We start from the raw sequence: 22,415 nt of genomic DNA, 5'->3' as shown, positions 1-22,415 counted from the left end.
AGATACTTTTGGATAGGGATTGGGAAAATCAGGGTCAACAATACCAAGTGCCTGGCAGACTTGCAAGCTGATATAGACATTGTCAAGATCGCGGCTCACAACAACAGTCACGTTGGACATCTTGTGAAGCTCATTGAGGGAAAGGTCGGTCTGAGAGGTGCCAAATATGTCCAAAAAAACGCCCATCAGCACCGTAAACATTCATATTATGCAATTTGTTTTCCAGTGAGACGAGTTGGCATAAATTTGATTCCCGAATTGGTTCATCCCCATTAAAACAACATCCTCCCCCGTGTCTGCGCAAAACCAAAGTTTTACTGACTTTGTTGAATTTCTAGGCAAAACGCATACCTCAATTTGATTTTTGCGAGTATATGATAATGAAGATGCCACCATAAGGGGCAATCCACCCACAACATTTCCATTTTTTGATAAGACCTTAACAACCTTACTTCTCTTGTAACTTTTACACACAGTCTGCCAATGTCCGGTCCTTCCACACCCATGACATGAAGACTTAAGAGCCGGGCAATCAGCACGAACGTGCCTCTTGGAAGAACCACATAGCGGACATGAGAGTGGCGAGTTTGTTTTTCCAAACTTTTACCCAGATTTACCGCTATTCCTCTTGTATGAAGATTTAGTGGCATTGACATTGTGGTCCACGGCATTCACAGATGTGGTCAACAAGGGGGCACTGAAGGCCCTAGCCCCACTGCGAGCCCTCTCAAGTTCCAAGATGTACTTCCTGGCCTCGTCAAACGTGGCTGGGTTCCGTTTTTTGGCTTTGTTGGAGGTAGTAGCGTAATCCGCCAATTCCATAATTGTGTTACAAAATGACGTGTAATCTTAGCCTTCTCTTTGTGTTATGCTCAAAAGCCCCTCATATCCAGGCGAACATTGTAAAGACTACGGAGATGATCTTCAATGATATCCAGTATCTCCAACACAGTTCGTCCCGTGTCGGCACGAATCCCAAGAGAATGCTGAATGATGCGAAGGAATCCTGGGCTACAACATTCCCATAAAATCCCAACCTGAATTGCTCGCTCCCGATGCTCAAGGTAAGTTAATTGGGAATAATTATTCCTGTCAAATGTCTTATGGGTGGAATCCTCTTCCAAAAGTGGAGGTTTCTTAACATCTAACCGGGGAAGAACGGGGTGTCTACTATCCAGGACAGGAGCTGCAACATTCGGATTAGCAATGGTCTACCAATTAACGGCTTCAACCTCTCTTCGATACCCTGTAATAAGGACTTTGGCTTTTAAAAAGGCCTGAACGTGATTGTCAACAACCAGATCTGCATCCTTGATATCGGACGCCAAACCACACATCACCTGATCATCAGCAGCAAGGAACTTATAGAGACAATCGTCCCAATGACGATTTTCAAATTCAAGTTTTCCAAAAAAGGAGGGGTCTTCTCCGTCAACATATTCGTCCAACAAGACCTTCACCATATTTCTGGCTCGAGACAAGGCAGATTTGAACCCACTGCGGCTGGCCATCAGCGTCTGAATGGCTTCCCTGTTGGACATGATGAACACGAGTGAGGTCGCTTCTTCAACCTCTCAGGGATGGATGTGAAATATAAACAATAATAAACAATAAACCTCCGATAGACCACTGATCACTCAGATTCCAGAACCTTCTGCACAAAGACTGATCAGGAATGGGCTGCCGACAGTACTTCAAATTAACGTACGTGCCGACTGTGCCATCGAATGATTGTGAAACGAGAAACAAGGTATTGAGTGAGGGAACATGTTTTTCGGCTGATCTCTATTCGAGAGTGACATACAAGAGAACCAATACCAGAAAAGTAAACATTCAGCTCCTCAACTCGTATGAGAACATCAAATCTCTCCTCCTAATCAGGGCATACGAGCAATAGTTCGAGCTTCCTTTATCAGGGCCTCAAACAGTCATCAATTGACCAAGGATACAAATCGCTAGCTACCTCTACTCCCCATGGTTACAGATAAATCTCGTTTGTCTGGCATACACTTGGGCCAATCTTCAAGGCTAACTATCCTGCAAAATGTGGTCACTATCCTAGTCTATTGTGCATCTATCAAAGTCGACCTCTACTCTAGAGTCTAACTACTGATTTCTGCTACAAGAGTGATGAACCTTAAATACAGTTGAATACAAATGACTTGTTACCTCTACGCCCTACGATGCCAGCACGATCTCGGTCGTCTGGGAAATCTAGGCTACTCTTCAAGGCAAACTGTTCAGTTCAATCTATTATATTCATCACAAACACACCGCCTATCAGCTGTCTTGCATCGGTAAGAAAAGTGGGGGGAATTGTTGGGCCAATGGGAAAGGGGTATTCATTCCCAGCACTTAACGATGGCAGATGGTTCCTCCTCGGAGAGGTTCAAAACCTGACTTCTCTCCTCGAGCTCCAAATTGAAACTTCTGTCCTCATTGAAGGGCGATGGATGACCTCTTTCCTCCTCGAGAACCAAAATGCGACTCCCGGTTCTAACACATTCCTCATTGGATCTGAGAGAGTTGGGATAGCCGTCTGTGGTAAACCGGGATATCCTGTTTCTCCTCCCTTCAAGCATGTAGCCGACATTACTCATCCATGGTTGTAGCTGGGCTTACAAGGCCCTCCGGTACTGGAGTTTTTCCTTGGTGATAGATAGGAACGACGTAGAGATTGATTCACACCGAATCCCAAAGCTCTTTGATACAACCGGTTCCTGTGACATTGTACGTACATCTATGATCAAGGGCTGGAGGAGCTACTTGAGATGGATCACGGCGTCTTTGCGAGCATTGGGTTGGCATTTGGTTGACATCTGGCCCCCAAACGGACGCACGTTGGGCGATCCAAAGACTTCCCAGTTTTCACAAGACTTCAACATACATTGTCTCAAGTCATTTTGATGAACACCGTTCCGCAAGCTATCGTTCATCCTTTACATCATTTATCCATATCATATCAGGATGATGTACTCAATTGTGCACGGAACATTTGGTAATCAGCAAAGATATTGTTAAATCGAGATTTCTACTTTATGAAGAAACCCCTATTTATACATATTCCCACTAAAATACTCAGTATTCAATAATCATTTAGCGAGATGTGGAAGGAGGACGACAGTATAATTCTTCTGAACAACATCATAAAATAGGGAGAATTTAGTTAGGTATGTGCCGACAATTGTTACGAATGGCAGAGGGTGCAGGAAAGGTTGTAAAATTTCTTCAAATCATCCCCATCATCCGACTGGCTTTCGTTGTCACTGTAGCACTATGAGTCGCAAATGACAGTTTACTGTCGACCATCACACCACAGGTCTCTCATGACCTCAACTCGCTCCAGCACTTTTCCTTTACAGAATAAACAGAATTCAATTTCTGCCAGCCGAAACGAATCCATGTACACTTTTTGCGTTGAAGGACATCCCGTTCTCCATTGCCCAGTCGATCATTCTATCTAGGTCTTGTTGTAGTCTCTCAGTATCACAAACTGTCAATAATATGCCTGAATATCTTCGCATCATCGGGCAATTTTCAGGATCTGGTTTCTCCAGACAGCATTTGCTTCAATGAATAAGCCAGCCGGTCAGGAGAATTGCAAAGTCGTGTTCTTCTACGCGGAGTTGGGTTTCTCATACATTGACGGCAACACGCATTCATCAGAATCAGATGCATCTGGCTCTGGATGTGAAGGAGAAACACTCAAAAAATGGCGATTACGCCATGACTTACAACCAGAGCTGAACTGTAATAAATAGCGTCGTTGGTAACATTTAATGATTTTGGCTTCCTTGTCCCCCGGCGTGATTGGGGGTTTTGAACGTAAACAATGGACCCGTTAAAAAGCGTGGGTAATGACTTGGCCTGACGGTCGTAATGGCGCTTTCGGCTCAAATCAAGGGATCGTTGTTTCTCATCATAATTGGATCCTTCGAAAGGATCCACCAAAAGATCGCCATGGACTGGGATCCGAGATCGAAACGGTCTCCCAAAGACTCTTTGGGCGGGCGACAAACCATCGGCCATGGGCGTGTTCCAAAATTCCATCATTCCCTTTGCAAACTCTTCGGAATTGAAATCACCCCCAGTCTTGGCCAAAAGATGCTTGACGGTTTTAACCATCACTTCTGCGTAGCCATTGCTCTGGGGATAATAAGGCGAGGGAGATTTCCACGAAACGCCCCATGTGACCAGGAAAAGATAAAATGCTTGCGATGAAAATTGTGGGCCATTGTCTTTTCATAAAATATTGGGAACACTGAACATAGAAAACATCCGAGCAAGGTCTCCAATCAGTAGGGATGAACCAGGCATATTGCGGTACTGAACAACCATGGGAAATCCAGAAAGCCTTTCAGAATAAATCAGGTATTCATTTCTGCCATAGGGGAACATATCAGTATTGGCCACTTGAAAAGGACGAGAAAGCAAATGACCTTGAACCAATGGTTCCTGATGATGTGATGGGCGGAAAAACATACACTCTGGGCAAGCTGCCACTGCATTGGCAATGTCCGCCGTGAGCCTTGGCCAAAATATGATTTGTCGGGCCCTACCTTTAGTTTTTTCCACCCCTTGGTGACTGACATGAAGCTTCTTGATGATCATCCTTACCGCAGATGGAGGGATAACAATTTGTTTGTTTCGCAGAATGATGTCGTCAGCCACGGAAAGCTCGGAAGAAACCCTTTTAAAGAAGGAGACATAGCCATTCTGGGCGCGATCCACAGTATCCGTCAGAATTGCCAACCTAAGATCAAGTTAAGCAACATCCATTTTTGCCATGTTGCTAATGTCCTCCATGTCAATGTCAGGAAATTCGGAACGGAGGGCAGCTACCAGGCAAGGACGGGGTTCTTCCAGATCAGGGTCGGGATTTAAACCCGGTTTGGAGACAGGGGCACGGGAAAGAGCGTCTGGTATGGCGTGGTGTATGCGTTGTCTCCAATGAACAACGAAACGATATCCCAAGATAATCCCAATAATTCAAGACCCGCGGATTTTCAATTTCGGACAAAATCTGATGGTTGAAAATTGAAACAAGGGGTTGATGGTCCGTCACAACGTGAAAATTGATGCCAGACAAATACAAACTGCATTTCTTCGCAGCCCAATATATCGCCAATGCCTCAAGCTCCACCATAGCATATCGGCTCTCGCAATCCTTGAGAAAACGGGATCCACATTGGATCAGTCTAGGAACACCCTCTTTCAGCTGAATCAAGGCAAATCCAAGACCCAGTCTTGAAGCGTCCGTGAGAAGAATCTTCTCCAGACTTGGATCATACATTTCCAAGACTGAAGGCAAGATCAGGGCACACTTTGCCTCCTCAAAGAGTTTTGTGTGCTCAGGGAGCCAAATGAAAGCGTTTTTGGTGTTGAGAAGTGGATGGAAAGGGGACATGTATGAAGCCAAATAGGGTAGAAATTTGCCCAACTGGTTCACCAGACCCAGAAATGACCTTAAATCAGTAAGTGAAGCGGGGATCGCTAAATTCTGAATAGTAGCTTCCACCCTGGAGGGATCCATTTGAATATGACCTTTCGAGATACGATATCCCACAAAATCTATGGAAGTTGACGCAAAAATACTTTTTGCAGAATTGACGGTCAGTCCAAATTGGAGACAACGCTTCAGGATATCACTAACTGATCGAACCAATTTGGGAAGGGTCGTTTCTCCGCATGCCATATCGCCCACCACTTTGTGTACGTTCAAGCCAGCCATGGCCACATCGCCACGGAACAGGAAAGAATTCCCGTGGTTACTAATCCCATGGGTGATCGGAGAAACATGAATTTCCAACAAGGAGTTATCAAAGTGGTGAGCGGTTGGGAATCTTTTGCCAATGGCATTTGTTAGTATCCTTTAACAAGGTCAAGTTTAGGGAAGCAGGAGTCATCAGAAAAAACCCGGAAACAGCCTCGGCAGGAGTCTTGGTGGGGTGAATGCTTCTTTTGACTTCCGAATTTAGACGGGTAAGATCCACGCATAAACGAATGTCACCATTGCTTTTAGGGACTAAAACAATAGAATGGCACCATTCAGGTGCAACATAACCAACAAGTGTAGCAATATTTTGTTTGACCACGCCTCTGAGAATATCTCTACGTTTATCTTCGTAAGCAAAAGGGATTTGGCGAGCTATAGGAATTGTAAAGGGTTTGGCGTCTTCTTTCAGATGAATCACCATTGGGTCCCCCTCAATAGGACCACGCATTGGACGAGGGTCCCAGATTCGAATACCTCCGCATAGACATCCTTGATTTTCGTCTCCACTACTTGGAGGGCATTCGGTTTAACCACCGTGGGAAGTTGAGAAATCCATAGCTCGCGATCTTTCCAAATCATGGATGAAAAAACGGGAAGTTGAGGAAGCAATAAAGATACAATAATGGCTTTTGGAGACAGAAAGTTTGAATCAATGATAGACAAAGCCGCACAAGCTTGGAGACCAAGATAAGCATCTTTAATCCATAGCACACCATGATAGGAAGCCCACTGGCAGTTATATTATCAATAGATAAAGTGGCGGTAAACATACCCATCTAATTAAAGGCGTTTCCGCCAATACCAATCATTTCTTCAGTAGCGCTCAAGAGAGATATGATTTTGTCCAAGCCGGATGATTTGAAGAGCAGATCTCCCCTTACTGAGATATCTGCCCCGGTATTGGCACAAAATGTAAGAAAAGTTGGAGACCCTGTGTAATCTACAGGTCTTAGTCCGATCTCAATCTCGTTGATAACGCGCTCCCACTGTCAGAAGACAATGTGAGCAATCTGAGGGAACCGACACGCAAAGCTTGAAGAGGTTTTGCCCAGGTAACGCTTTTGCATCCTTTGTACGAAATCTGCAGACTTTGTCTCAATGTCTTTTTTGATGGCAAAGACGACAAAAACTTTTAAAAGCATGACATTTCTTGTGGGGGATGAGCAGAAAGGCAACAGTACTTAAAAGAAACACTGTAGGACTTCTTGAAAAATTTATCTTTTTGGGAACGATAATGGGATTTCATACAAGCTGCAAACACGTGATTGGGGGAGGAACTCGCAGATATCCCCTTGGCCCCACTGCGACACGTTTCAAGTTCAAGAATTTGAAAACGTCAAATGTCTTAGGGTTTTGCTCCATAATTTTTGCTTTGTCGTCTTCACTCTTCATGGGTTGAAGCAACAATGCTATTAGCAACTTATCTTGGGTAATATTTGCTGAGTCTGCAAATTCGGCTTGCTCTCGGAGTCTATTACATAGACTTGTATAATCCTGCCCGTCTTGTTGTTTAACTCGCAAGAAATCTCGCATATCAAGATGGACATTCCGGACACTCCTCAAATGATCTCAGATAGTTTGAATAATTTCATCAACGTTTCACCCAGTATCCGGCTTGATTCCCAAAGAATGGTGCACAATTTGGAGAAATTCAGGGCTGCAGCACTCCCAGAGTAGTGACACTTGAGTTGCTCTGTCCCTTTGCGACAAAGCAATCAGGGAACAATAATTGTTTCACACACCACTGAATGAAAGTACGTAAATTGGTGTCTTCCTCCAACATAGGGGGACGCTTAATATTTAATTTAGGAAGACTAGAATTTGAAGTGGTATTCTGCAGGGCATTCGATACTCCATCCAAACGAGAATTCGTAGTCCTATCAAAAGCTTGACGGAACCCTCGGACCTTGAGGTTAGCTTTATCAAAAGCATCCACGTGGGAATCAATGTCCTTGTCCATATTGTTATCATCGGCCAAACCATGGCCACAACAGTGGCCTCGGCATTTTGGTACTGGTTTAATTTCACTTCCCAAGATTGAATCTTGCTTTCCACGTAGAAGGGGTTATCACCTTTGACATACAAATCGATTGCATCAAGAGTTACCCGCTTGCATCTTGAGGTAAGGCTTTTAAAACCTTTTCGTAAAGCCTTAAGCTTCAACAGCTCGTCCCGACTAGCCATAATAGACAAGGAATGAGGTAGTGATACTCAACTACTGAAGTTTATCCACAGGTGTACAAGTGAGTTGAATCAATCCGATGAAAGATGTTCATATAATCTTGGAGAACGATCAGACCATATTGCAAGGATATATACGACCACCATTACGACCACCATGCAACAAATCCAAATCCACCACCAGGAGAGTAAGCAAAATCATATCCAACGCAGAATCGGGAACCAACCACTGGGGATATCGAAGGGACCACCTATACAAGTTGGTTACTGTTCCACTGATCAGATATGAGAAACCGACTGCGCCACGGAAAGATTGTAAGCCAAGTATTTAAAATGTATGTATGATTTGGGTGAGATGGAGTACGTGTGAACGGGTCAGTGGACAATTCCGGAATGATGAGGTGGCATAGAGTCATGCAAGAACGGAGCAATCCGGTTGTGCCAACTCAACCTCTAACTATCATTACAGCCCGCAAGGCCATGGAGTGCTTTATAGGTCCATATCAAGTCACAATTCATCCTTCGCTCTTCAAGTGAAATCATCCCCAACTCTATGAGACGTTGGGAGTAGCTGAGGTCACGGCCAATCCCACCAACATATTTTATGAAACGTCTTTGAATGGCTTCCATCTTTGCAATATCTTACCCCAGAACTGGTGTAAATGCAGGATAGCCATATTCAAGTCTGGGTAGGACATACGTTTTAGAAAAGTTTAATTAGTACATCCCTCCTCCTTGTGATAAAGCGCCGCCTTATCATACCCAACAACCTGTAGGCCTTGGAACACTGTACTGACACACGTTCAACAAATTTCAGACGCGAGCCAATCCAGATACCGAGGTCACAATGTGTTTGTTTAAGAGATGGTACGTCTCCATTTATGGAGTAGCTGGGGGGCACATTTGATTTGCCAACGGTTTGTACCAAACATTTTTTGGCTTTGAAGCTCATTTCGTTGCTAGTGGCCCATTGGATACATCCATGTCATTCACAAATATTAAGAATAGCACAAGGCAAAGGACTCTCCCCTGTGGAACCACGGAAGTGACATCCAACCAATTAGATGCTGCACCTTTAATCAGGACCCTTTGTTTTCTCTGTTCGAGCAAATTTTGGATCCAACCCCGTAAATGTCCTTCTACACCGATCCTCAAAATTTTCTCCAGCAGAATATTAAGGGGCACATTGCCATATGCTTTTGAGCAATCCAATTGTTCACAAGTCCACATCAAGGCAACCTCCAGAATTGAGCACTCGAGCGACTTTATCAACATGTTCCAAAAGATTGGTAGTGCATGATCTGACACTATGGAACCCTTGTTGTTTTGGGTTCATGCACTACCAGATCATGTTCATCTAAATAAGATGTCAGTTTTCTTTTAATGAGCCTCTCCAACAGTTTTCCACACACGGATGTCATCGAAATGGGACAATAGTTCTCTGGCAATCTGGAATCTTGCCCCTTTGGTATTGGAGAGACATTTGCAATTTTCCAATCCAACGGGACCTGCCCATCCAACATGGATTTGTTAAATATAAGAGACAATGGCCATGCCACCGAATTTCCAAGTGGCTTCAGCACATATGAGGAGATACCATCAAGGCCACAGCCGAAGGAACTTCAGATGTCGTATGGCCTTGCCAACTTCAGTAAACTTGAAGTGTACTAAACTCGGAGAAGCACCACCCGTCCTTTGATCTCCGTGTGTGATTTCTTAAAGGAGTGAACACAGAAGAGAAGTGATCGTTCAAAAGTTCAACCATTCGAAATGGCTCCTCCGTTACCGCCCCTTGGGGAGAGATGAGAGGGCCTGCTCTAGGTTTTGTAGCCTTCCTGCTACTGATGTATCCGTAGAATCTTCAGATGTCTTGACATGTGGCCAGCTCATCCTCATAATTACATTTTGAATCCTCCACCTCCTGTTTAAGTTACACTTTCATCTTTTCGAAGGCCTGTAGGCAGCTCTAATCTTTTGTGGCCTTAAAACTTTTCCACAATCTATACTTTCGTCTTGTGTTAGCTCTCAGTGTCTTGGTAAGCCAAGGAGGACTTTTCGTCTTTGACTTGCTCCTCAACGGAATATAAGAACGTATTGTATGTGCTATCATGTCTCGGAGCAGTTTCCATGAAGACTCCACCTTACCACTTGTTACTATAGTTAGCCAGTCAGCTTGGGTCAAGAACGAACTAAATCGTGTCCAGTCTCCCTTTTTGAAGTCCATAAGGAGCACTTCTTCTTCTTCTTCCTGGGATCGAATGTTGACCCCAATTTCCATAATGCAATGGTCACTTATTGCCATATCCCACCTACTTTTGACGTATTTGATGTAATCAACATCATTTGTAAGCACAAGGTCAAGAATATTCCCAGTTCTATGCGTTGGCTCCGACACCAATTGCTCAAGGTAACCATTAGACAGAGCTTCCATGAATTCAAGATCGTCCTGTGAGATCACTACGCCGGAACTCCACTTTATTCCCGGATGATTAAAGTCGCCAACAATTAACATGTTCCTTGATCGATGGAACGAAAACGTGTTCAGTAATTGGCGGTCACCCAAGTTGGCTGAGGGGGACAAATATACGCAAAAGATCTCAAGGGAATCAACCCTCAGTCCGCATACACTGAAGTTCTGAACTTCGATGGGGACACACTTGAGTCCTTCCCTACAAAGAATGACAACACCACCACCACCACGTCCATGTTTTGTATCCACTCGATCCTTGCGTCAAAATAGACGAAAGTCGTCAAAATTCAATTCGATATCCGTGTTCCAAGAATTTAACCACTTCTCAGTAATTATCGCTACGTCCGTACTTACCGTGGATAACAATCCTTGTAGCTCCGTGAACTTAGTAACCACACTTCTTGCATTGAGGTACACCAATTTGAGTGTCATATCTAAATGGTTAATGCGTGGTACCAGATCTGGTACGAGGAGGATTTGGTTGATCTTCAGCTAGCCTCTTTCTTCTTTCGCAAGTAGTTGAGTTTTTTGTTACGGCACAGGTTCTCAACGAAGGGGTCTTCCTTTTCGAAATGTCATTGTCCAATCCTTGAGGTTTTGCAGAGTTCGTCTTGTCCATGAGAGCAATATTTTCCGGTGAGTGGGGGTAATTCATGTTTTCTTCACCAAGCCTATCAACATAATCCTCAACCTCCTCACAATGACCGGGGTAGCTTGCGCCATTGTTGTCAGAAGTCGATCCATTCCCCTCCGAAAACGTTCCAATACAAAATGGAATGGTCTCTTTTTGCGCCACCGAAGTGGTTAACGCCAGTCATCGGGCAGGATGCCCTTAGATGATTTTGATTCCCACAAAGGCAGCATTTTTTAATCTGGTACTTGTGCCAAATCTTGATTTTCCCCTTGCTGACTTGTAAAAATGTGGAAATCTCCCCCTTAATTTGAACTCTATCATGCATATGGCCACTGTCACTACCAGCAAATCGTGGGTCACTTTCACTTCCAAACTTCTCGACCGTCAAACCCCACAGTGGTAAAGCCTGATGAAAGATTGTTGGGCTCCAACCCCCCCGAATCGAGCATGTCCATTTTTTATTACCATGCTGGCGTCAGAACTCCACATTATCTCCAAAGCGCTTGGCAACAAACATTTCGCTCTTGGTTACAATAGTGACAATATTCGTAGCTTTTCCAACACCAATAATCCTCTAAATTTCATTGGGGAAGATCTTCATATCACCAAAGATGAAATCCACCATTACTTGAGAGGAAACCCTTTGCCCTTCCTTATCACAGATGAGGTCGATAATTAGAGCTGGGAATTTCTGATGAGCCACTTCTGTATAGGAATTTCCGCCAATCTGTTAATATTGAGCGGAAATATTGCCCAGGAGTTGGCTCCCCTAATCGGGTGGACTTGGAGCCATGAGTATTGAGAGGATAAAATCACAAGAACCAACAATACGTCTGGTCTAGTCAGAAACTGCATTCGAATTGTGGAAATCGCTTGAATTGAATCCTATTTATTTGAACTGACATGTCTTGTATAAACCAAGGCTTTCCAGAGTACAAGGAAGGGCTCCCCTTAGATCTCCACCCGTATTGGTCAGTACGCTCAGACCTATCTGCAATGGAGGGGGTTGTTCTCCAAGGAAATCGACTGGCAATTTCAAGGGGAATGTGAAGATTGGTGTTGAATGACCTTCGTTTGGCTCATCTTGGAATGGAAAGGACCTTGGAACGGGCACAACCCTGTCTGGCTGGGAATCTCACACGAAATGAAAGCCATGATCAAGATATGTGATGCATTTGAATACTACAAAGCGAGCTATCAACAAGAGCCTCTTGTGGCGGTTAGCTGTTGAAGCTCTGACCATGGATATCAGCCCTTCAATGTTGTGCCTAATCTCGTGGAGACTAGACGCACCTAAACTGGTGACCCCGATCTTGGTACCATGGCCACGCCCACAGTGAAAACAGATGACGCAGGTGCCTTCCCTTCTTCCGTGTCGGTTGTCTCAGTCAAATTAGCCCCGTTTTGGGCCCACGAACCCACGAAATGGTTCGCACTGGCGGAGGCGCAATTTCGTCTTCGAGGAGTCACTCAATCCTCAACGAAATTTGACCACGTGGTCTCAACACTTGGTAGTGAAATTATATCGAAAGTCCCCACTTCCTCGCTTATTCCCTCCTCTAGGGATGGAGATCCATACGAAATATTGAAGACGGACCTTCTGAAGATCTTTCAACTTAAGCCAGCGCAGCGCATCACAATGTTCTTGGATCTCAACGCAGAGAGTCTCTCGATCCCCGATCTATTCGCTCAGTCCAAATCTTTGCTGGAGAACATTGACGATATTCAGGAGTACCTTCTTAAAGACAAACTTCTTAAGGCGTTCCCTGAATCCACTCGCTCTTCTTTAGCGACGCGTTTAGATGAACCTTTGGATCAATTCTATGAGCATGTTCTCAATTTATCATCGTCGCCAACCAGTTCAGTGTCGGTTATGGGAGTTGCATATCCCTCATCCAAGTCGGCGAAGAAAGACCGACAAGCATCCCCCTTTTGCGAGCTACACAGGCGATTTGGAAAGAAGGCTTTCCGGTGTATAGACCCCTCAACCTGCGATTGGTACGCTAAAAGAGAGACTAATTCAAAAAACCATTAGGTGGCTGTCCTATTGAGTCGTCAGCAATCGCGACAGCCACTAAATCATCTCTATTCTTCATTCTGGATTCCATTTCACAAACTTCGTTTCTCGTGGATTCGGGAGCATCGATTTCTCTCCTCCCTCGCAAGATTGTTCCTCTCCAGGATACTAACACTTTCTCGGCCGTTGCCCGGCTAGTTAACGCAAGTGGATGTCCTATACGTACTTATGGTTGCGTCCGCCGCCAGATTGATATTAACCTTGGCCGTCCCTATTGGTGGTCCTTTGTGGTTGCCGATGTGTCCATGCCAATATTGGGAGCTGATTTCTTACGGTGGCATGGGCTCTTAATTGACTTGAGTAATTGCCGTTTATTACGACCTACTCGTCACCATTCCACTCAACTCCATCCAGTAGATTCTATTCACTGTGATCTTGTCGGTATCCAAATATTGTCCGTCCAGGACCCGGGCCCTTACATTACGCTGCTTGACGAATATCCATCCCTACTCCAACCTTCATTCAATCCCTCCAAACCAATGCATGATGTGCGCCACTTTGTCAATACTACCGGTTCTCCCTGCTTTTCTCGCCCAAGACGTCTCTCGGTCGAAAAACTCAAGGCAGCAAAGATGGAATATGATGACCTCATGCGCATGGGAATTGTTCGCCCCTCATCTTCTAACTATTCCTCCCCGCTTCACATACATAAAAAAGTAACGGGTCTTGGAGACCTTGAGGTGATTATCGCCAGCTCAATGCTATGACAATTCCTGATCGATATCCTTTGCCTCACATTTATGATTTTACAACCCAATTGGCAGGCACTTCGATATTCTCCAAAGTGGACTTGGTCAAAGCATATCACTAAATACCAATGGCCGAGGAGGATTGTCATAAGACCGCCATCGCAACCCCTTTCGGGCTCTTTGAGTATGTGCGGATGCCATTTGGCCTGTGAAACTCGGCTCAAACCTTTCAAAGATTCATTGATGACGTAACACGGGGATTACACGGTGTCTACGCATACATGGATGACATATTGGTGGCTTTGCCTAGTATGTCAGAACACCTGTTACACCTTCGTTCCCTCTTCAATTGTCTCATGAAATTCGGTTTAATCATTAGCAAGGAAAAGTGCGTATTCGGTGCTAACAACTTGGAATTTCTTGGGCACCACATATCATCTGAAGGAGAGGAACCTCTTCCCAGTCGTGTCCAAGCAATGTTGGACTATCCCACTCCTAGAGATTTATCTGCCTTACAGAGACTTCTCGGCTTGATAAATTACTATCATAGATTTATCCCCAATTGTTCCTTGCTCGTCCGGCCATTTATATACCTGTGCTCAACTCCTGCTAAGGACCGCCCATTCCTTTGGTCACCGGATCACGACAGGGTCTTCTCTGAACTCAAAGCGGCGATTTCCAAGCGTGCCCTTTTGGCTTTTCCACGGACCGAGTTGCCCCTTGCGATCACTTGCGATGCCTCAGATGTGGGCACGGGAGCTATGATTGAACAAAATCTGCCTTCAACCCGGGCCTGGGAACCGTTAGCTTTTTTCTCGCGAGCCCTGACCAAGGCCCAATCCAAATACAGTGCATTTGATAGAGAGCTACATGCAATCAAGGAAGCTATTGTACACTTCAGGCATTTTGTGGAGGGGAGGAACTTTTCGGTATTTACTGATCATTGCCCGTTAACCACTGCTATCCTTTCCCGTGGGCTTTCGTGGACCAGCCGCCAGGCGCGTCATTTCTCAATCATATCTGAGTTTACCACCGACATACAACATGTTGATGGTAAAAGAAATTATGTCGCTGACGCCTTATCATGAGTATTCAGTGTTGCAGGTTCCGACATTAACTGGGATACATTTCGCTCCTCTCAGCTCCAGGACCCGAACATTGAAGCTTTTCCCACTGCCATCACGAATCTCCGTTGTTCGGTAGAAGATATCAACGGTGTCAGCATTCTGTGTGACATGTCTCTTGGCCGCACCTGCCCAATTCTTCCCAAAGTATTAGTCCCTATGATCATCAAACTCTTCCATGATTTAAGTCACAGTGGTGTCAAACCTACAATTACCGGAGTTCAGCATTCCTTTGTGTGGCATAATATGAAGCGAGACATCAAACAGTACGTCCGGGCCTGTCTACCTTGTCAATGGTCCAAGGTCCAAAGACATTCACGTCATCCGATAAAAGACTTTGATTCTCCATCAGGTCGTTTCACCCACATTCACCTGGACATTGTCGGACCCCTCCCTGTGTCATCCGGCTTCAAATACTTGCTGACTATGATCGATTGGTGGACAAGATGGCCGGAGGTAGTACCAATGACCTCTATAACGAGCGAAGCTTGCGCCTCAGCCCTCCTTCACGGTTGGGTTTCCCGTTTCGGGATCCCTGAGGTTATAACTACGGATCGGGGGAGGCAATTTGAGGCTCTCCTTTGGAAAGATCTGGGCCGTTTCCTGGGTTTTAAATCTACCCACACTACCTTGTACCACCCCCAGGCAAACGGAATGGTGGAGCGTCTCCACCGTTCTATCAAGGCCTCTCTCATGTGTAAACTCTCCTTCTCAGATAATTGGTTCAATGAACTACCCATGATAATGTTAGGTCTTCGCTCTGCCTTCAAGCCAGATCTGGGATTCTTGGCAGCTCAAGCAACTTACGGTGAAGCCCTCAGAGTCCCTGGTCGGTTCTTTACTACAAGTCATAATCCACCAAGTGGTGGATCATTTGTTCATGATGTTCAGAAAAGAAATTTCTGCTTTCCCTCTTGTTAACCCTATACGCCATGGATCATCCTCTCCCTATCCTATCAAATCATTGAAAGACGCAGATCAAGTTTTTGTTCGCACAGATGCAGTTAAACCGCCTCTATCTCCACCTTACAGTGGCCCTTATCCGGTCAAAGAGCGTTTCCCAGATTACTTTGTCCTTGATATTAATGGCCAATTGGACTCCGTCAGCACCAACTGCCTAAAACCCGCGTTCTTGGCGCATCATGTTTTACCTGGGATTATGGCCCCCATCAAATTGAAGACCGGTCGTGTGGTGATCCCAAGGAGTTCTTCTTAATACCGATTATTTGAATGTTTGTTATTGTGTTACCAGAATATGAATATATTACTTTAGAAGGGGGAAGTAGTGTGGCGGTTAGCTGTTGAAGCTCCGACCATGGATACCAGCCCTTCAATGTTGTGCCTAATCTCGTGGAGACTAGACGCACCTAAACTCTAAATGAATGAAAATCAATTCGCATGGCCAGGGGAGGCCATTGCTGTTGATTCATTCAGTTATGCTGGATTTGTTTAGTGGTTGTGGATAAATACTCGGGATGGGTAGGAGCGTTCCCATTCCCGGGATGAGTGTCTTTAGAAGACGTCGAGACGTCTAGAAGGTAAAAAGTCGTCATGAATCTTATTCAAGGTTGCTCCAACTGTTTGGAGTGGGAGATATCGATTGGGTCCAGAATCCAAAACCATGTTGAATGTATTGGCCGAAATTGTGTAGTATTACCCTTAGAGGAAAAGCTATATGCTGTAGCCACAAGCAAGCGTACACCCGTAAAGTGGGTTTAGGTGCCAGGTCTCCTCATGCATTATACACTAGACCAGGGCCTCAAACTTTCGGTCAGTGGCGCCCGCGCTGCATTGATGAAAGTCCTGAGAGCCGGATAAGCCCCCAAAACGAATACGCTGAGAGCTAACACGGTGATAACTGGCTCATCTTCTCCCAGAAGCGCTGGGGCCTGAAGTAGAGGTGTTCCATTATTGCGGTCCAGATAGCATTCAGTTGTAATCTACTAGTTGTTCTCAGAACCGCAGGAGGCGTTTGTTCAAGAGCTCCTGGAGCACCTTTTTTAATACCCCACGGACTTCTAGAGATGTGGACTGCGATCGGAAGTCAAAATTTCGAATGCTGAATCTTAAACCGTTCATTTGATCTACAGGAGCACTTCACACGACCACAAAATAAACTTGGCCAAATTTGAGCTTAAACCTTTGCTTAGGGAACAAATAAAGGCTAAGACCAGAAGACCAGGAGTTCAAGCATTGCCATCTTAAGCCGTTTAGACCATCTTTACATGAGTGCGCGACTTAGATATATGTGAGGCCACCAACTTGTACTAGAAAGGAACACTCTCCTCTGAGCCCTCCGAGTCGGACCCCGAGCTCTGATACTCATCTGGTACCCGGCAGGTTGTCGCAATATGGGTGGCTGGTTCCTGTACCCCTCCAACGTAGTTTGCTTGGTGCGTCTTGCACTGCTCTTGTCCCATTTACTGATAGGCTGCCGGCAGATAATACATCCGCCTCACCAAGCCTTGAAAATATTGCCTCTCTTAACGCAGTTGTGGCATATCCGTCCCTCGACATCAGCAGGACACGTAAAGCCTCCATTGTACAAGAAATTCCTGTACTTGGCCAAGGACACTAAAGCAAGGAAACGTCACTTTTTTGTGATCACCGAACCTCTCCCGCCAAGTTAGGCCTAAACTTTTGATGCGGAAATTTCTTAATGTCAATTATTGGCATAATTATTGAACAAAATATGTGACGAATATCAATTTTGGAACCATTGATGGTATGTGCTTCAAAGCAGGCGTGTAAATATACTTAAAATGACTTCAAACATGTCTTGAATTACAACAACTGAAAAGTGCTAATTTGGTTTTCTTGATAAAGCAAGAATTTGCTCTAAATACAATTGGCCAATATTTTTTCCTAATACTATCATTTGAAGAAAATTGTTTCAGAAACATCTTGACCAAATTTCAAGCAATTTGGTGAACTTGTTATGAAAATATGGTTGTCACTCTAGGGATAGCCCTCAATCCAAAAGTAGACATATTGCAGCTCTGAGTTGCATAATGCTCTTTAAACTCATTTGGATGCTTCATAATTATAGAATGATATATCTTAAGAGATCTAACGCCTGTTTTATTGGACTAGTTTGGATGCTTTTGCAAAAAAACAAATTTATTGAAGTCTAAAGTTCACAGTGAAATCTGGTGTACTGTACTTTGATATTACTCTGTACCCCTTATAATGCCTGCCTTTCATGCAAACTTCCTAAAAAGTAGAAATCTAAACTCTACTAAACTAAAGCTCATTCCTTTTCCACCAATGCCTAATGGTCTTGTCAAATGTGTGGATTAAGACAAAATTATCAATTGTCCATCACAAATATTCTGATATGTTAACATTTATGTACATGTTCCTTTATTGCTTATTCCTTACATTTATTTTATATTCAGTGTAAGTTACTCATCAATTAGTCAAATGATTCTTGTTTATCTTCTATCTATGCATGTTTTTGAGCCAGTTTTGCGCAATATTTTACTGATTTGAAAGCCAATTTGACTGTTTTTTATAAATTTGATGCTCATGGGTATTTCATTTATTCTTTTGATTTTCAAAATTAATTCAGAAATATTTACTATATGAAGGGAGTTGTACATCAAAGAGATCATTATTTGATTAAAAACACTAAAAGTACTATGCTGCATGGATAATCTTGTTTTATTGATACTAGAGTTACTGTCTTAATTCAACGCAATGGCCTAACTTGGCGGTCAGGGGAAAGCCGTGTCGTTTCCTCTCTTTAGAGTCCTTGACTTGGCACATTGATTGGCAGGCATCCACTTCCTTGCTCCTGATTGCCTGGCCTCGGGTCGCTGAGGACGTTCATGGGTCACCATGGCTACAGCAGGGACTGACAGGTATGCAACCCTTGAGCTCGCTTTGAGGTTCCTCTGGGCCACCTCCACATTGGTGACCTCCTCCAGCAGGCTGGCTAGTGTAGGGCTTCTAGACTTGAACAACTTCTCTTTGAGCTGAACTTCCAAGAGGTAACTCCAAACATGCGAGTGAGCCTTCCCTACGATCACACATTGGTTTCAAATCGTGACGAAGCCTGGTGCCGAAGTTCTATCGATTTCTAGTTGACATAGAAATTAAGGTCCATTTCTTCTTCACCGGAAATTTTAATGTTCAAATTTGCCTTGCATGACAGCGTACCAGCAAACCCAGTGACTAATAGTCAAAAGCCATTTTTCCACATTATTTGGAGAAAAAGACTGACCTGGCGCTCGCTGGACCTTAATTCCAGTGATATTTTCAAGGCAATTTAAGAATTTATGAAACATCCAATCGTTCTGAAATTGTTTACCTAGGTTTCAGATTGCCATATCCAAAATTGGTTGCAAAATAAGCTTGTTGACTTGACTAGAACTGGAAATGATACTTTCGCAAGGAGCCGCCACATCCATGTATTCCGTCATCCTTGCATTAAGACACGTTTTCAATCAATACAGATGTCAAAGTAAACCATAGACTCACTTCTGGAGCCTACTGTTTTTATGCTGAGGGTGCTTTCGTTTCCAAAATAATTTTGGGTCGGATCATTCCCATGACGGCAAATGTAGCTCAACTGTAAGCTCACATTTTTTGCAGGCTATCCCATACCGAAAAAAAGGGAATTAGATTGTATATATTTAATTCGTTGGTAGACCAAATATTGTTCAGATTTTAAGTGGCAACAGCTAGACAAATCATTACATTTCATTTTAATTATTCAGGGGATTGCATTCTTTGCAACGGTTAATATAGCCAGTGAAAACCTAAACAAAAAAAATGCTGTACTGTTATGGGTGAGGATTTATTCCTTCATCTGATCTTTCTGCACAGAAGAAAATTAAAATGGTCCTAAACAAGGACCAACAAGTCAAGAAGGAATCAGATAAGAACCCAAACGACAATGAAAGGGGAAAAATGCCCTAAATTATAGAAATTTGTGAGTATAAAGGTGGAAAGAAGTGAAAAAGGTTAAAAAAGAGTCGAGAGGTGGAAAAGGGGTAAAAAAAGAAAAAAAAAACAAGATTAGTAATATGGCTCAAAAACAAATATTTTCTACCAAAAAGGCCAAAAAAGTTAGAATTTTTTTCAGGTTTTAGCTTTCCTATTTTTGATCTTTTTATCAAGCATAAAAGGTTGATTGAGCAGTTCGTTGATAGTTCCAGCGTTATCAAAGGGCAAGTTCTTTACGGTCACACTGTATGTAGAGACCCTGTAAAGAACAGAGGGCATAGACAGGTTTGAGTTCATGAGAGGTATATTCTGGAGTCCCCCATATTACATGATCGTGACAGAAGTAAACTTTTTCATCTCGAGAGCAAGAGCAGCATGAGCACATTCAAATTGTTCGTTGATGTAAATTGGATGTCTCCAGACCCTCTTTAACATTCTCAAATGCCAAAAGATTTTTGGGTGGAATTGCTCAAAAACTTTTTAATTCTTGGATTTTGTGTAGAAAAACTTCATTTTGGATTGGACAACAAAGATGCATTTGGACCGATGCACATCTCTAGTCACCGTTAATCAGTTACAATCTTTCATTCAACAACCATACTAATGTACCTGAACTTGTGTTTGAGCTAACTTGTCGAAACTAGATAAGGCATTCAAATAATTTAAATTCGTATTTTAGAAGATGAAATGTTTGAAAAGCTAAGCCTCCATCAACATGATATTATTCAACTGTTTATTTTAGGAGGTCTTCATGCTGCCCTTGCACGTGCCTTCAAATATCTCGTCAGTTTTTATAATTTTTCGTGGTGGACTCCCAAAATGAGGATGCATGGCAGCCGTCTCAGTTTTTTGTTTCCATCGCACCATTCAAAGTTGCAAATGCCACAACAATAAAGTATCAAATTTGAAAACTTCTCCCTGCATTTTGAAGCGAAAAAAATTCGGTCGCATAGCATAAAACTACCAGACAAAGATGACATTCAACCATTGGTTAATATCATGTGGTCGCTTTGGCTATTATCCATAGCCCCAGGTCTTGTCATGTCAGCACAGTTTAAGATTCCCACGAAGTTCTGGCATGATATTCAAAGTCAAGTACAAACTTTCCACCTCAATTGCCCGAATGGCTGGCTAACCATCACCGACCAAACCGGTTATGAAGAAGTATCCTTGCAAACCCCGAGAATGGTCTGGGATCAAGCCCCAAAAAGATCCCTTCCTGTCGATACATTTTGTGCCCTAACCGTAATGAATGGTTTGACTCTGACACGAACTAAGAGATTTCTACAACGAGTAAAACCATACCGTGACGGCGTAACCGTTTTATTGACCGATGGCTCGATATCCAAAGCCGGTTGGTTGAAAATGGCTTCAGAGACCCATTATGCTTTCTTTGTGGCTCTATTGAATGGAACCATTCGAGGAACTATTTCGTTGATTTGTCCTTTCGTTGAAGATCATGCCACCGATATCGAAATCCAATGGAATGAACAACTTGGTTTCCATGATGATATTCCACAAGTAATGATAGCCCAATGTTATCATAAATTCGATGTTTATTGGCCAATAGTCTACCGGGAAGTTCATCCTATGACAGTTATCCCGCCGGACAATCCAGAGCAAGTTACAGGATTTGAGAGCGATTTTGTGAATTTGATCAAAGAGCGCCTACATATCACCACTCCGTTCATCCAAGATAATGGCAGTTTGCCAAGTATGCCCAATGGGCAACGAATCCCATCGATTATACACTCGGTACCTTGATTTGAAAATGATTCTTAAATTACATTTTTAACCATTCCAAATCATAAAACTTTCCTTTCAGCTATATTCCTACGAGGCTCGGATGATTTTTGGTGCCACACCCGCCCATATTAACTTTTATACCTTTGGGGACCCATCCGTTACCATTTACACGTCAACGCCACATTATTGCTCAAGGGTACCGCAGCCATTGCCAAATTATCAGAACCTGCTGAAGGTGTTTCCCTTAAATGTGTGGTTAATCATGCTTTGGACCAACTTGATCTGCTCCTTGGTGATGTACGGCATATATCGTTTCTATGCCTCGCACGATATTATGATTTATGCAACGATTGGGTCGATGAAGGCCAGAATGGTGGATTTTCTGGTTCGGATCAATATTGGCATCATGGAACCCGATGCTATTCCTTGGTTCAAGACGCATTCTGCTGGTAAGTTACATAAAGCATGATTGTCGTCCACGAAGTATGTGTATTCAGGAATGGATTTGAAATCTTGAAACCAAAAGGGAGCCTCTTTTCCGGAGCATTTTGCATCTATGCCACTTTCCTGGGCTTCTTCTACACCTCAATGTTCTTGGCCACCTTGGTCTCAGTGGAACGTGAACCGCCAATCAATAGTGCCAGTGATGCTTTGGCCAGAGGCGCGAATGTGTACATCAATAAGTTGTTGAGTATGGCCAGGTGAGATTAAGCTGCGTTAAGTTCTCTAATCGTCAAAATTATTCATGTGGACTTGTCTGTGGGCTTT

At 43.6% G+C, this 22,415-nt stretch overlaps 1 protein-coding gene across 1 annotated transcript; it reads left to right on the top strand.

Annotated features, from left to right (window-relative positions):
- The first annotated feature begins 20,893 nt into the window (after window positions 1–20,893).
- LOC131878185 (uncharacterized) lies at window positions 20,894–22,352 on the top strand. The gene is made up of 3 exons (XM_059224099.1): window positions 20,894–21,656; window positions 21,727–22,096; window positions 22,174–22,352. The coding sequence occupies exons 1-3, from the start codon at window positions 20,901–20,903 to the stop codon at window positions 22,350–22,352; spliced, it is 1,305 nt and encodes a 434-aa protein (XP_059080082.1). The 5' UTR covers window positions 20,894–20,900.
- Window positions 22,353–22,415: the final 63 nt, after the last annotated feature.

Source organism: Tigriopus californicus, chromosome 3 (genome assembly GCF_007210705.1).
Source record: "Tigriopus californicus strain San Diego chromosome 3, Tcal_SD_v2.1, whole genome shotgun sequence".
Lineage (NCBI taxonomy): Eukaryota > Metazoa > Arthropoda > Copepoda > Harpacticoida > Harpacticidae > Tigriopus > Tigriopus californicus.
The sequence above is the reverse complement of the archived record's forward strand: the minus strand, read 5'-3'. Positions and strand labels throughout refer to the sequence as shown.